The sequence below is a fragment of the Populus alba genome, chromosome 13, assembly GCF_005239225.2.
Source record: "Populus alba chromosome 13, ASM523922v2, whole genome shotgun sequence".
In the NCBI taxonomy this organism is placed as follows: domain Eukaryota; kingdom Viridiplantae; phylum Streptophyta; class Magnoliopsida; order Malpighiales; family Salicaceae; genus Populus; species Populus alba.
Genome location: NC_133296.1, coordinates 14,064,173 through 14,077,342, shown reverse-complemented (window position 1 = coordinate 14,077,342; position 13,170 = coordinate 14,064,173). Strand labels below are relative to the sequence as shown.

The following is a 13,170-nucleotide window of genomic DNA, read 5'->3' as shown; positions in this document are numbered from 1 at the left end:
TCTTCTTGCTCACATGACCACATGATACGTGTCGTACCAACTGTTTTTGGTCCACCACTATAACGACTTAAAAAAAAAAAAGTCAGTAAATTATTATTATATTATTTTATGAGTTGTTGGGCTCATCAAACTAATTATTTTTATTAATTATTTTAAATTTTGAATCCATCAATTAAGTTAGTAAAACTTTTATTGGGTCAACTAAGTTATTAAAATAATATTTTAACTTAATTCAATTAACACAATGCTATTTCATCTTCACACTTTTATTCAAAGAATTTTATTTTTCATATAATTTATTTACCATATAATTTTATTCAAATAATTTTAAGGCACTATTTAGAAATACGATGTAAATCGCATTCTTTAAAAATTTAAATTTTTTTATTAAAAAATAATTTTTATATATATTTTAAGATCGTTTTGATGTGCTGATTTTAAAAATAATTTTTTAAAAAAATAAAAAAATATTATTTTAATACATTTCAGTATGAAAAACACTTTAAAAATAACAACAACCATAATTCTAAACATGTTTTAAATTACCAACCGGGGACCATGACGTAATACCTATCACTTCACGAAATAAAATTCAACAAAATCTCACCACCTAGAGCATAAATGCACAGTATGATTCCATCTTCCAAAAAGCTCAACAAATGCATAGATCAGCCAATAAAATATCCAAATCTATCTCTAAGTTGAAATCAAAAGTTGAATAATCTTTCTAGGCAACCGCATATGATCAACCATTTGAAATGACAGGAAATTAGAGTAAAGTTTAATTATAAACTTAATCAATGTCAAAGCTAATTCACAATAATTTAGTGGGGCACCAAATAAAGTTGGAGCCGACAATGCAAAACATGACCATGCCAAATCACATGTGATGGATGCTGTGAGCAGGACAACCCCATGCATGAAACTATATATATTCATAGCTTTTATATTTACTATATGTATTGAAATTAATTTTTAGCCCTGCGTGATCTTTGCCATAATAGCATGAGACACCACCATCTCTCTCTCTCTCTCTCTCTCAATATATATATATTATGTTTGGAAGCATCATAGCGGTTGTTTTTTCAAATAACTTTTTCGTGCTGAAATGTTATACTAATAATTTTTTTTTTTTATTTTTAAATTATTTTTTATATCAGTATATCAAAACGATCCAAAACATATAAACCGTATTAAATTTTAGCAAATTTTTTTTTTTGAATTTTGTGAGAACGCGGTTTCAACGCGTTCCCAAACGCTTTTATAGAGAGAGAGAAAGTGGTTGGTGTCTATATATATATATATATATATATATATATATAAACAAATTGAATATTCAAGTAAATTGGAAAGATGAGAATTGAAAAATGTTGCAAAATAGATGAAAACATTGCAAAATTGATGATGTGTGTATATATTCATGAACCCTCTAAATGTTATTATACTTATTAGTAAAGTTTGGTTATGGTAATGAGTTTTATTTTTGAAAAGATATCTTTTTAGAAAAGAAGAGATTTTCGTGCTATATAAATAATTAAAATTTTTATTTCCTGGGCGATGTAAAATAGTAACATAATCATTTACTATGTGTGGATTTGAAAATATGTCATTATTGATGTTGTATGTGAAAATATTAGCTATGTCGTGTTATTTAAAACTATCGTATATTATTATTTTATATCGGTTAGAAGGTGATAATTTTATTTATTTATATAACATGAGTATCTTTTTTCTTTTTAAAAGATGTCTTTTTTAATGATAAAATTCATTATGTGGTTAAGTTGATTTCAACTTGGCGAATACATTTTGAATGTCCCCCTTGAGTTCTTACATGGGTTACATGTCACTTGGCATCGAAACAAAGTCAAAGACATTGTCATATCAAACGAATGTATTCTATAAAATACCTAATGACACCTTAACAAAGAAGTACTTGTTGGGTAAGCTAAAGAAGAGTTGTTGCCCCAACGCAACCCTTTCGAAATTCATCCTAATTATTTTTCTTTTATTTGTGCCTTCCTTCCTTACACTAAAAAGAAACATCCCCTCTTACGTAACGAAGTTTCAAGTATTTTTAACATATTGTGAGTTGTTTTTTTTTATCAAGAAAGGAGGTTCATCTTGGCCCAGGTTTTATGTTAATTAAAATATTAAAAAATAATATAAATTATATTTAAAATTTTTTATTTAAACAAAGTTATTGAATTAAAATGATTCTTTGACATAGTAATATATACCAGAAGCTTTAATGACCAAACAGTAATGAGTTTTGAATTTATTTTATCATTTTTATTTATATGATAAAAATTAAGTACAATGTAGTATAAAACTATGTGCAAGTTTCAAGCTCAAAAGATTTTTACTTGAAAATATGCATTAAAGAATAATATAAATTATATCTTGTAAACTTATCTAAAAACTTAAATTATTAGATTAAAATGATTTTTTTACATGAAATAAAGTTCTTTCATCATTCAATTTCTTAGAAAAATACTCTCTTAAGTAAAAAAAAAAAAAATTAACTCGAAAAGGTCAGGAAGAACAAACCCTAGTGATCTGTGAACTATCCTGTGTTGTTGTTTATAACCTGGTCCAGAAGCCATGTCCAGAGAGGAGAATTCTTGCTTCTTTTTGTCTTACATTAGATGGTCTCTGGACTACGCAGCTTGATCGATCACATGGTCTCAATGTCGAGCTAATTCAGGAAATAACAGTGCCGACAATGGAGAACACGACGAGGTCAGCTTGGGACTTAGTTTGATGGCAGCCTGGGAGGTGACGTTGAGCAGAGACAAGATCCTCCGTCTCTAAACTGTTCTGATCCTCCATGTTTTCGGCTTTGACGCTGTCTTGGCCCCGCATGAACTCAGATGTCATGTCTTCTAATCACGTAGTCGGCCGTCCATCATCAAGTCAACAGCCCACCTTTCCGCCGGCCACCTGACACCACCGTAAATAAAAATGCTATCCAAACAGAGGGATGCCTTCTAAGGATGGCCATGGATTTCTATTGGTCAGCTTCTTATTATATTTATTTTCTATCCACTGTTATTCTTTCTATAAGAAAATTCGAATATTCGTTTCTTAATGGTTTTGGTCATTCATTTAAATATTTAGATTCTATTTAGTAATAAAGCGGCTGTAGATGCTATTCAACTTGAGTTAAATACTAAAAAAATAATTTTGATATAAAAAATAAAAATACTTTTCAAGTATAAAAACAAATAATTTCATCCATCCAAAATAAACAAAGATAGCACCACATGTGAGTGCTATTTATTATTTAATATAAATGAAAGAGTAATATAAATATTTGAGGTTTATATACATGCATTAAATAAAAAAATTATAAAAATTATATATATAATAAAATAAATTCATTTGATTCCAATCAATTCAATTTGATATTAGAGTTCAAGTTAAATGGTCATCCTTGGATGCCTTAGCGACCAATCTCGTTTCATGATTTGCTTGATTTTGTTATGGTAGGTAGCCAGCATAAATTTTGACTTGCGGTTGAGTAAATTATTATTAGTTAGTGATACGGGGTGTTTAGAATTGAGTTTTAATTTTTAATTTTTTTTGTTAATTTGTTTTAAAAAAAAATTTATTTTTTTTATTGTTTTTGATGTTTAAATATCAAAAATAATTTTTAAAAATAAAATAATAATAATATTTTAATATATTTTTAAATAAAAAAATACTTTAAAAAACAACCATTAATATACTCTCAAACACTTTATATTCACTAGCAACACAAATTTAGCAACAAACTCTCTCCCTTGATTTGATCAGGTATCTTGCTTGCACGAGTTTTGCTTGGATTGGGATGTTTTGTGGTGTTTGAAATTGTGATGAAAATTAGTTTTTAAAATATTTTTTTATTTAAAATATATTAATTTTTTTTTATTTTTAATATCAATATATTAAAACTATTAGAAAACACTAAAAAAATAATTTAATATTTTTTAAAACCAACAATATTTATAAAGAGCATCTAAAAATATAAGCAGAATTGTGTCAAACACTATCTTAGTTACTTTCATTTTATTTTTTTTTAAATGGTAATAATATTTCAATTATCATTATAAATCTTGAATTCAATGACTTGAATTATGTGATAGAAATTAAATGATAAAAAAATTAAATTATTTTCAATTTTTATTATACATTAAATGACAATCACTCAGTTTGAATTCGATAATTTATATTTAAAGAAACATTTGACAATCCCAATTCTTCTTTTGTCTCCATGGCCCATGCTCATTTCTTAAAATGGAAAATTGGATCCTACAACTTTATCATGCTACAATTGCTTCCTCTTTTTCAGAATTTGTGAATCTTAGCTAAAGCTGCTTTGTTCAAAAGATTAAAACAAAAAAAGAAGTGAAAACATAATTAGTGTAGATTGGTTTGGTTCTTTTAATTTCCTTATATATTTTACTAATAAATTGCAAAAATAAGTGAAAAAACTTTTGAACACCAAAGAACTTCAAAAACCCTGCTGCATACTCGAATGCTTTATCTTTGCGTTGGCTCTCTGGGGGCTTCTGCGGTTTTTGCTTGGAACTGCAGCTAGATCATGTGCTTTCTGCTTTTTCCTCGGTTACCCATTTTTCATTTGATCACCGTCCCACTCCTCCTGCACTAAGCATTCTTTTTCATTTTTCTCAGTTGTTGTGCTGCTAGATCATGTAATCTTTGTCCTTTTTCTAGGTCTTTTTCAAGGATGATTCACAGGTTGGTTTTGCGGTTACCCTATCAAGGCATGTCAAGTTTTGAAGGCTCAATTTAGAAGCTCCATTGCCTTGCAAAACAAAGTAGCTAGGGAATAGAAGCACAAACTGCGTCCTGCAACATCTCGACAGTGACAGCAGAATCAATCTGTGAATGCAGCTGCTTAAAACCCCCATCTCGAGCTCCCTCCAAACATGTTATGACAGCCCATATTTCTGCAACGATAGCTGATGACTAACTGAAATACAAATTCTCCAAGCCAGGTATCACCGGAATCATGCAGTAAATCATGATTAGGTGGCCTCCAGCCTCCAGCAAACAAGCCTCACTTCTTTCTGAGGTCTAAGAGTGGATGCCGCCGCCGCCAAGCCATTTTGACCTCCCCCACGAATCTCTTAATTTCCCAAAGAGCAATATCTACACTAAAACTCTTACAAAGTGGCAATGACAAACTTCAAATCGCATCACTCAAATGAGCTCTAGCACACCATCCCTTGATATTAGAGGCAAACCATTGCCCCTTGTATAAAGCAAACACTGCATTAGCAGTAGAGGGGATCAAATACTGCCAGAACGCCCTTGCCAAGACACAGTAGTGCAAATGGTAGCAGGTCTCCTCACTGCATGAGCAAAGATAACAAACAGCTTGATCTGCGACATCCCCTCAACTGAGTGGCAATGACAAACTTCAAATCCCATCATTCAAAAGAGCTCTAGCACACCATCACTCAAATTTCTAAGATGCTATGAGAATTATCACATCACTCTCTCTTTTTGGGGAAACAATAAAATTTAATGTAGATTATAAAATTACCAATTATTGAAGAGGGAAATAAAGACAGCTTATGGATTATGATAAGCCTCCATATAGGGTGCTCACTGTTTAACACCAAAGAACTTCAAAAACTCTGTTGCACACTCCTAGTTTCAAATGGCAGTAATGCATCTCTTACGAAAGTAATATTTTCAGTAGCAAATCTGTTACACTAGTGATTTTGCTACTGATTTCAACAGCAGTGACGTTGCCACAATTGTAGTCAGCTTGATGATTTTACAAATGGAGTAAAAAAATAAGAATATCAACCAATTGAAAAGGCAAAGACCTGAAACCATTAAGCATTTCCGGTCAAGATAGCTTTTCTTTTCAAAAGAAAAGAAACAAAACAAAACCAAAGGTGTTAAATCTAAAACTGAAATTAGGTCATGGATAATATTTGAATTGGCCATCCACAAGGCTACTATGCAGCCACTCTAGGCTGAATGGCAAACCTTACTAATTTTTCCTAGGGGTTAATTTGAACACGTTCAGCTTTTAATTATTTTCCTCATGGTCATCCTTCTAGGCTTCTAGGGCTTTATTCCAAACCTTTCCCACTTGATTCCTTTAACTTTTAAAGCAGTACAGCTCTCAATTTACTAGTCTCATGGTGCCCTAAATCATCTACTCATTTTTCATTATCTATGAAGGTTCTTGAGTTGAAAATAAAAGTACGGCAAGAGAAGAAACAAAGTTTGATTGTTGCCAACATCATTGCTTCACAATAAAAATGTTGGGAGTGTTCAGAATTGCCATTTCTACAAACTAGATAGATAAAAATTAAAACTTAATCTGTAAGACACTCTTGCTCAGCCAGTAAAGGCCAAGAACGCAATCCTGCAAACTAAATTCTCCAAAATGCTATTAAGTATGAAATGAAGAACAGGATTTCTGCAGATTTATTCTTCTCTGGTTATAACAACAAGAAAGACCAATCTATAATTTTTTTTTCATACATTCTAGATCATCAGGACAACTTCAAAAACACACACAACTTCACTCTATACCAAATTCCTATCAAAATCATATTCCCACTTGATATCTCCTACTTGATACACAGAACCAGGCAATTCTAATGCAAAAACACACAAATAAATACAACCGCGTTAGCATTCATAGAGAAAAATCCACAAATATCATAAATCATTTAAAATAACATCAAACATCAACCCAGATATCCATCGTCTTTATTCAAATTTCATTTCAGTGAAGTTAAAACAAAAAAAAAAAATGAAAAAATAAAAACTAAATTCAAAATAACAAAACCACGCCCCTTACCTCCTTTTTGTATGATGAAGAACTCTTGAAGGAATCAGCAACGACTACTAAGCAACCTCTCGACATACTTCCCCAAAATATCCACCTCCAAATTCACCTTCTGTCCAACTTCCTTCAAAGGAACAACAATTTTCTGCTGTGTATAAGACACCAGCATAAAATTAAAGCATCCCTCTTCCTCAAAAACATCAACAACTGTCAAACTAGTCCCATCCACTGCAATAAACCCCTTTGGCACAATATATTTCAACAACCCCTTTTCTGTTTTCACTTTGATCCACAGCGAGTCACCTTCTGGCACCTTCTCTACAATCACACCCGTGCCATCCACGTGACCCTGCACAAAATGCCCTCCCATCCTACTAATAGGCTGGACTGCCCTCTCCAAATTAACCAAAGATCCAGTCTTCAACTCAATTAGAGAAGTTTTTCTCAAAGTTTCAGGAGATAACCCCACAGTGAAATCTTGATTGGTGAAATCAGTGACAGTTAAGCAAGTCCCATTAACTGCAATACTGTCACCTAAATTTACACCTTCAAGCACTGTTTTTGCCGCTATTTTAAGATCAACGCCACCATCTTCGGTATCTCCCAATTTTTGAACTTTGCCCATTTCTTCAACTATGCCAGTGAAAAGAGACCTTATTGGTTGAAAATGGGATTTGGGTTTCGGGTTTTTTGAGGGTTTTGTAACGGTCAGAGAGAAGGAGTTGGGTTTTGAGATTGTAGAGAACTTGTTGAGATTGAGCAGTTTGTAAGGGAGGAGGTTTAGGATTGTTGATTTTGTTGTCGGGGTTTTTGAAGGAGAGAGTTTTGGGGTTTTGGAGATAGAAGTAAGAGAGAAAGAGAGTGCAGCCATCCTCTTCTCTTGTCTGTTTGGTTGCTGAGAAAAAAATTGAAGAGTTTTGAGTTTTTGCTTTAAGTCGACTGAAAATGTAACTCGTTACAACTATTCAACGTCCCTAGACCTCCTTGTAAGGCCCCATGGAAAACTCGTTGTCGAACTTGATTACTCGCTCTTTTGTTGTTCAAATTGAATGGTTTTGTTTTTATAATTTTCTATCTCATAGCATTTGTTCACTCGAAATTGATCCGCTTCTATTTCCATTTTTTTGTAAGTGGCCCCGTGCTTTTTTCATCTGCTCAATGGCTCCTCAACGTAGTTCTTCCGAATTTTTCAAAGTTCTCTATTTTTGACTATGATCCAGGGTCTAGGTTGGCATGTTCCTGAATAAGTGAATTACGCGCATCATGTTCATACATAAATCATTTAATAAGTGATAGATTACATAATACAATGTGGACACTTTCTGCCTCCTTTAATCATAGTCATAGGCTATGTGATATTCATCTGCATCAAGAAACACTAGCCCCATGAGCCATAGGTTGCTTACCCTAAAAAAGTCTGCATAGCAGAAAAGGTAGAAAAACTCTAACTGGACGGTGCTGGTGACAGATGAGAAATTCAACTAACAATGCACAAGCAAGGACCTGAACTAGTGCACCTGTCACCACCACCCTCCATACCTGCCTTCTTAGGCAACAACCCTATAAAGAAACATATTTTCTCATCTGCCTCCAACAGTTCTATCTCATATTCCAACTTTCAATACTTTTAGTACACTCAAACTTTCAGGTTATCATCAATGGTCAAACCCAAGAGGCTACTCGGCCTCCTGCTAAGGCTTATTGCCTTTGGTGCTACACTTGCAGCAGTAATTATCATGGCTACAAGCCGTGAGAAAGGTTCATTCTTTGCACTATCATATGAAGCAAAATACTCCGACACACCAGCCTTCAAGTAAGTTCATTTATAGTTACTGAAAAGGGTCTATTTGCTTCTTTAGTTTTTTTGCTCATGCACCTTTTTGTTGGTTACTGAAAAGGGTTTCTGCAGGTATTTTGTGATAGCAAATGCAATTGTTACTGTCTATGGTTTTCTTGCTCTGTTTGTCCCTTCAGAGAGTCCGCTATGGAGATTAGTTCTGGCCTTGGATTTGGTAATATGCAGCACACAGATTTGATTTGTTTCATTAACTTGATTGCTTCAGTTCAATATCGAACTCTAGAGCAAATATTACAAAGCGATTTCAGGCACAGCAGAATGCAGGAAACCTTTCATAACCTTACTCATAATTGTTCGTCGTTTTTTCTCTTTTTTTTTTCAAGTAGGTGTTTACCATGCTGCTCATCTCAAGCATTTCGGCGGCCTTGGCGGTTGCTCAGGTAGGCAAGAAAGGGAATTCTAGTGCAGGTTGGCTACCTGTCTGTGGCCAAGTCACCAAGTACTGCAACCAAGTAACAGGAGCATTAGTTGCAGGTTTCATTGCAATCATAACTTACATAATTCTGCTGCTCTACTCTATCTACACTTTCCTAAATTCTCTTCTTGGAAAAACGCCTTGTAGGCTATCAAGTCCTGGGATTTAGTTCCTGAAATCATCGCCAGTCCTTTGCATTTTCATTGTATGGTTTGTAGGATGCCTATTTAAAAAATTTTGCCTTAGTAGATGCTTTTTCAGATTTGTATTGATCAAAATGCTTTCCTCGTCCTTTAAGGGAAGCTATATCACAAATAAAATGCCTAACAATGGCCATTTGCCAAGATTCAAGGAGACGTTTGTGTCTATCAAGTGGTATCAGAAGAAGGGAAGACAATATTCTAGCTGATCTTACATCTTACAGAACTTTCTTGCTGATCAATGTCATGGCTACTGAAATGCCATTTATAACTCCAATTTCCTCTTTGAATTCAGCTTCTCAAGCCCACACAAGGTTTTCAAATGAAATGGTATTTCTTTAAACTATATGAAACTAAATATTTCCCTGTGTAAATGACATAGTTCTAACAAGGAGAATGCCATCAATTGATTCTGCAAAAGTTATTCTGCATATTACTAGTCTTGGATTGTTCTTCAAAGAAGATTCTCAACATATGCAGGTGATATAAGATCGATCGGCATTCTGAAGATGAAATAAGAATATTAATAAGAAAAAAAGATGGATGATAGATTATCAGTCAAGAAAAACATTCATGGCCCAGACAATAATTTAATACATAAAGCTTCACCACAAGGCCTTGAAAATGAAAGAACTTTATATGGAAATTAGGTTTTTTATAGCTGGTAGCCCAAGCACGAAGGATTCTCTTCTTGTTTTAATAAATTACTGTTTTGTTTTCTTCACCTATCACTTTGCTTTTGAAAGAACTTGAAATCTATATAACACGTATTGAATTCACGTATTGAATTCGAGTAAGGACTTATATTTTTTATAAAAATTTGAGATAAGTTGAGGTTTTAATTACTCATCTGACCTATAAAAATATATTTTTTAAGAGATAAGGTTTCTCCAATCCAAACAAAAAAACTTTGCTTTCAAAACTACAAACTCTTTGCCCCCAGCTGAACATTTATTCAACACATCCAAAGAGAAGTCGTCAAGACATAGCTTGGATGGACGAAACAGAGACCAGAAGTTCAATCCTTCCCTCTTGTTATAATCAGTAGATTGAGAGGAAAATTTATATTTTAATAGATAATAAATACTATTAAAAAAAGTGGTTGATGTGTCAAATTTATGTTTGCCGTGTTCTTTGAGCTGCGCGTGTAGCATTATCAATTGACTCATTAACAATGATAGCTTCCGAGACAACTGAATCTTCTTAGCGGCTTCTTCATCCCTGTTGGTGTGTGGAGTCAACAATTCTTCGTACATTTTTTTAAATTTAATCCCTATTTTTTTTATAATTGTTTTTACACCTTGGATAATTCCTTTCACAGCATCCTTAAGAGATAGAAAGCCTTGTAGGCAATTACTAGGCATAAAAAATGGAGTTCTGACCAGAATTGAGTCCAAGATTGGTCAATGAATTCCACTCCTCAACGATTGATTTTTCTTGATTCTTAAAGTAGCAAGAACACGACTCGAATTTGAAATCAAAATTCACTTCCGCCTCCACTTTGCAGGAGTGATTTCCATGATCATGGATTGCAAAGCTCAGTTGTGGGCAAAAGGGAGCAATCCCTATGCCCTCCTAGGATTAGCACCATGCCAGAAGAGGGTCAAGGTGTCATCATTTTCTCTTGCAAAATGAGCTTAGGGTTTTTCCCACTACAGAGATAGAGGCATTACCTACTCATGGCACTCTCAACTCTCCAGCTAAAATAAAGGTGTTTCATCGCCATAAGTAGTGGATAATCCCAATCACTTTATGCATCTTTCTTTAATTTTCATTCGTCCTTTTCACTTGAACTTCAAGAGGAAAAAATTTTAAAGCAAAATTATTGGTTATAACAATAAGAAAAGAAGTATGAAGCAAAACCCCATCGATCTACCTAGCTTGTCTAAAGATGTGTTTGTTTACAAAGTGCAATTATGTTTCTTTTTTAAAACAAATTATTTCAAATTAATATTTTTAGTGTTTTTTTTATCATTTTGATGTCCTGATATCAAAAATAAATTTTAAAATTTTAAAAATATTTAAATACATTTTCAAGTTAAAAACATATTGAAAACTCATCTTTACAGTAATGTTAAATATTATCTAAACAGTCAGCTTGTTCAATTATCATTATGAAAAGAAGCAAGGAGCTCAAGCTATTTAATGACACAACGATGTTAAACTAATTGAGATCAAACACAAAAAGAAGGCTAGAATTCTGAATAAACTGTATATTATGAATGCATAGTCTTAACCTAATTACAAATAAAGTATATATAGGTTAAACTGAAAGTACTATTCTACCCTTAATAAATAAGACAACATAAATATTATTTAACAAACGAAACGATAATTTTGACTACAAGAGGGAAGCGTCATATGAATTGTCTAAAGTATACGAACGCTTGTGCCACACACGTTTTCAGCTTTTCCCATTTGAATATTATCGAAACTATACAAAAAGACCACATTGCCCTTCATGAAGCCTACCATAACAAAAAAAAAAACATGAAAAAAAGACCAAAAAGCCTTTAGATGCTTGATTTGGTTTTTTTGTTTCAAGGGTGAAGTTATCATTTTATTTTTTTTTAAAATACAAAAAGACTTTAATACTCTTATTTGCCAACATAATAAGTCTTGACATAATAAGTCTTGACATGAAAGATGATTGGATCATTTTATCATGTTTAAAAAGTAGGAGGGAAACACGTGTATCCTAGTCAGAGCTTAAACAACCGATGCGCCTCGTAAAAAAAACTTGGATTAATTTTTTCAAAGAGTCATAAAAGACACCATTATACTACTATTAAGTGAACGGTGCAAAATTGCAAAGGGTATGAATGAGCAATATTCTGATTTAGCTTTTGTTAATTAACCACTCATGACAACTTTACTTTAAAGCTTTGTCACGTTTTCTTTTTTTTAACCTAGGTCGGTTTTATATGTTTGATATACTGTCCCTTTGACTTTCAAAAACCGTAGTCAACATCAAATTAACTGGGCCATCCCATCATCAACACTCCAAAACGAACCACGCTTGATCCGTTAACAGCGTGAATCATGGCGTGCACGTCACCACCACTGATTGTGTTCTGTGGTGACCCGTGTATTCTTTCCAATGCTCATCCATACACGTGTCCATCCTGGCAGCATCCCCCACCCCACCCCCGTACCCCACACGCCAACAGAAATTCCATGCAAATATGAGGACCAATTCGCTAAATGTAAAACAACAGGCCAACTACCAATCAGTCTCCTGCAAGCATAAACTTCACTATTGAGCGGTGCTAGGTGGCAGTTCAAAATTTTTAATATATTTTTAAATAAAAAATATTTTAAAAATTAATTTTTATTGTTTTTTTAGACATCCCTTACGGTCCCAGACTAATTCTTCTTGCAATTTCACCACCCAATCATGGCTAACTTTGCAATCAAGTCCTTTACTTACCAAGATTGGATTGGAAAACTCATCAACGAAGCAACAATAATAAAATAAAATAAAAATATTTTTTTGGATAAAAAAAACAAATAATAAACCTTGCGTAGTAGACTTTGTTCTTTATGCATGCATATTTAGATATCTAAGTATATTAAATTGATAATTAAAATATATATATATATATATATATATTTTAAAATGAAAAATACCTTATACTATAGTAACAAATACAAACTTGGTTAGTTAGGTTTTATAACTCATAAATGTTTAATTTAAAAGTATTTACAATCTTTCTAGTTGAGAAACATGATTTAACTTCACATTTGCTTGATCCTTGGTCAAAGTTGCGTGATGCCCTTCCTTTCCTCAAAACCTAATTGGCTAAGAAATTGAAAATGAAGAAGAAAATTAGAAAAAGAGAAGCATGCCCTTCCATTCTTTCTTCCTGGAAGGTAG

The 13,170-nt window shown here is 32.9% G+C and overlaps 2 protein-coding genes across 5 annotated transcripts; one reads left to right on the top strand and one right to left on the bottom strand.

Moving 5' to 3' along the window:
* Nucleotides 1–6,700: 6,700 nt before the first annotated feature.
* On the bottom strand, nucleotides 6,701–7,919 carry LOC118050389 (riboflavin synthase). The gene has a single exon (XM_035060731.2). The coding sequence runs from the start codon at nucleotides 7,689–7,691 to the stop codon at nucleotides 6,867–6,869; it is 825 nt and encodes a 274-aa protein (XP_034916622.1). The 5' UTR covers nucleotides 7,692–7,919; the 3' UTR covers nucleotides 6,701–6,866.
* A 273-nt stretch (nucleotides 7,920–8,192) lies between these two features.
* LOC118050390 (CASP-like protein 1C3) lies at nucleotides 8,193–9,444 on the top strand. 4 transcript variants are annotated; one of them, XM_035060735.2, is made up of 5 exons: nucleotides 8,193–8,633; nucleotides 8,730–8,832; nucleotides 9,005–9,152; nucleotides 9,241–9,298; nucleotides 9,392–9,444. In XM_035060735.2, exons 1-4 carry the CDS (start codon nucleotides 8,479–8,481, stop codon nucleotides 9,267–9,269), a joined length of 435 nt encoding a protein of 144 aa, XP_034916626.1. In that variant the 5' UTR covers nucleotides 8,193–8,478; the 3' UTR covers nucleotides 9,270–9,298; nucleotides 9,392–9,444. The 4 variants fall into 4 exon arrangements, with proteins under 4 accessions (XP_034916626.1, XP_034916625.1, XP_034916624.1 ...); XM_035060734.2 differs by having other exon boundaries at nucleotides 9,241–9,444; XM_035060733.2 differs by having other exon boundaries at nucleotides 9,005–9,298.
* Nucleotides 9,445–13,170: the final 3,726 nt, after the last annotated feature.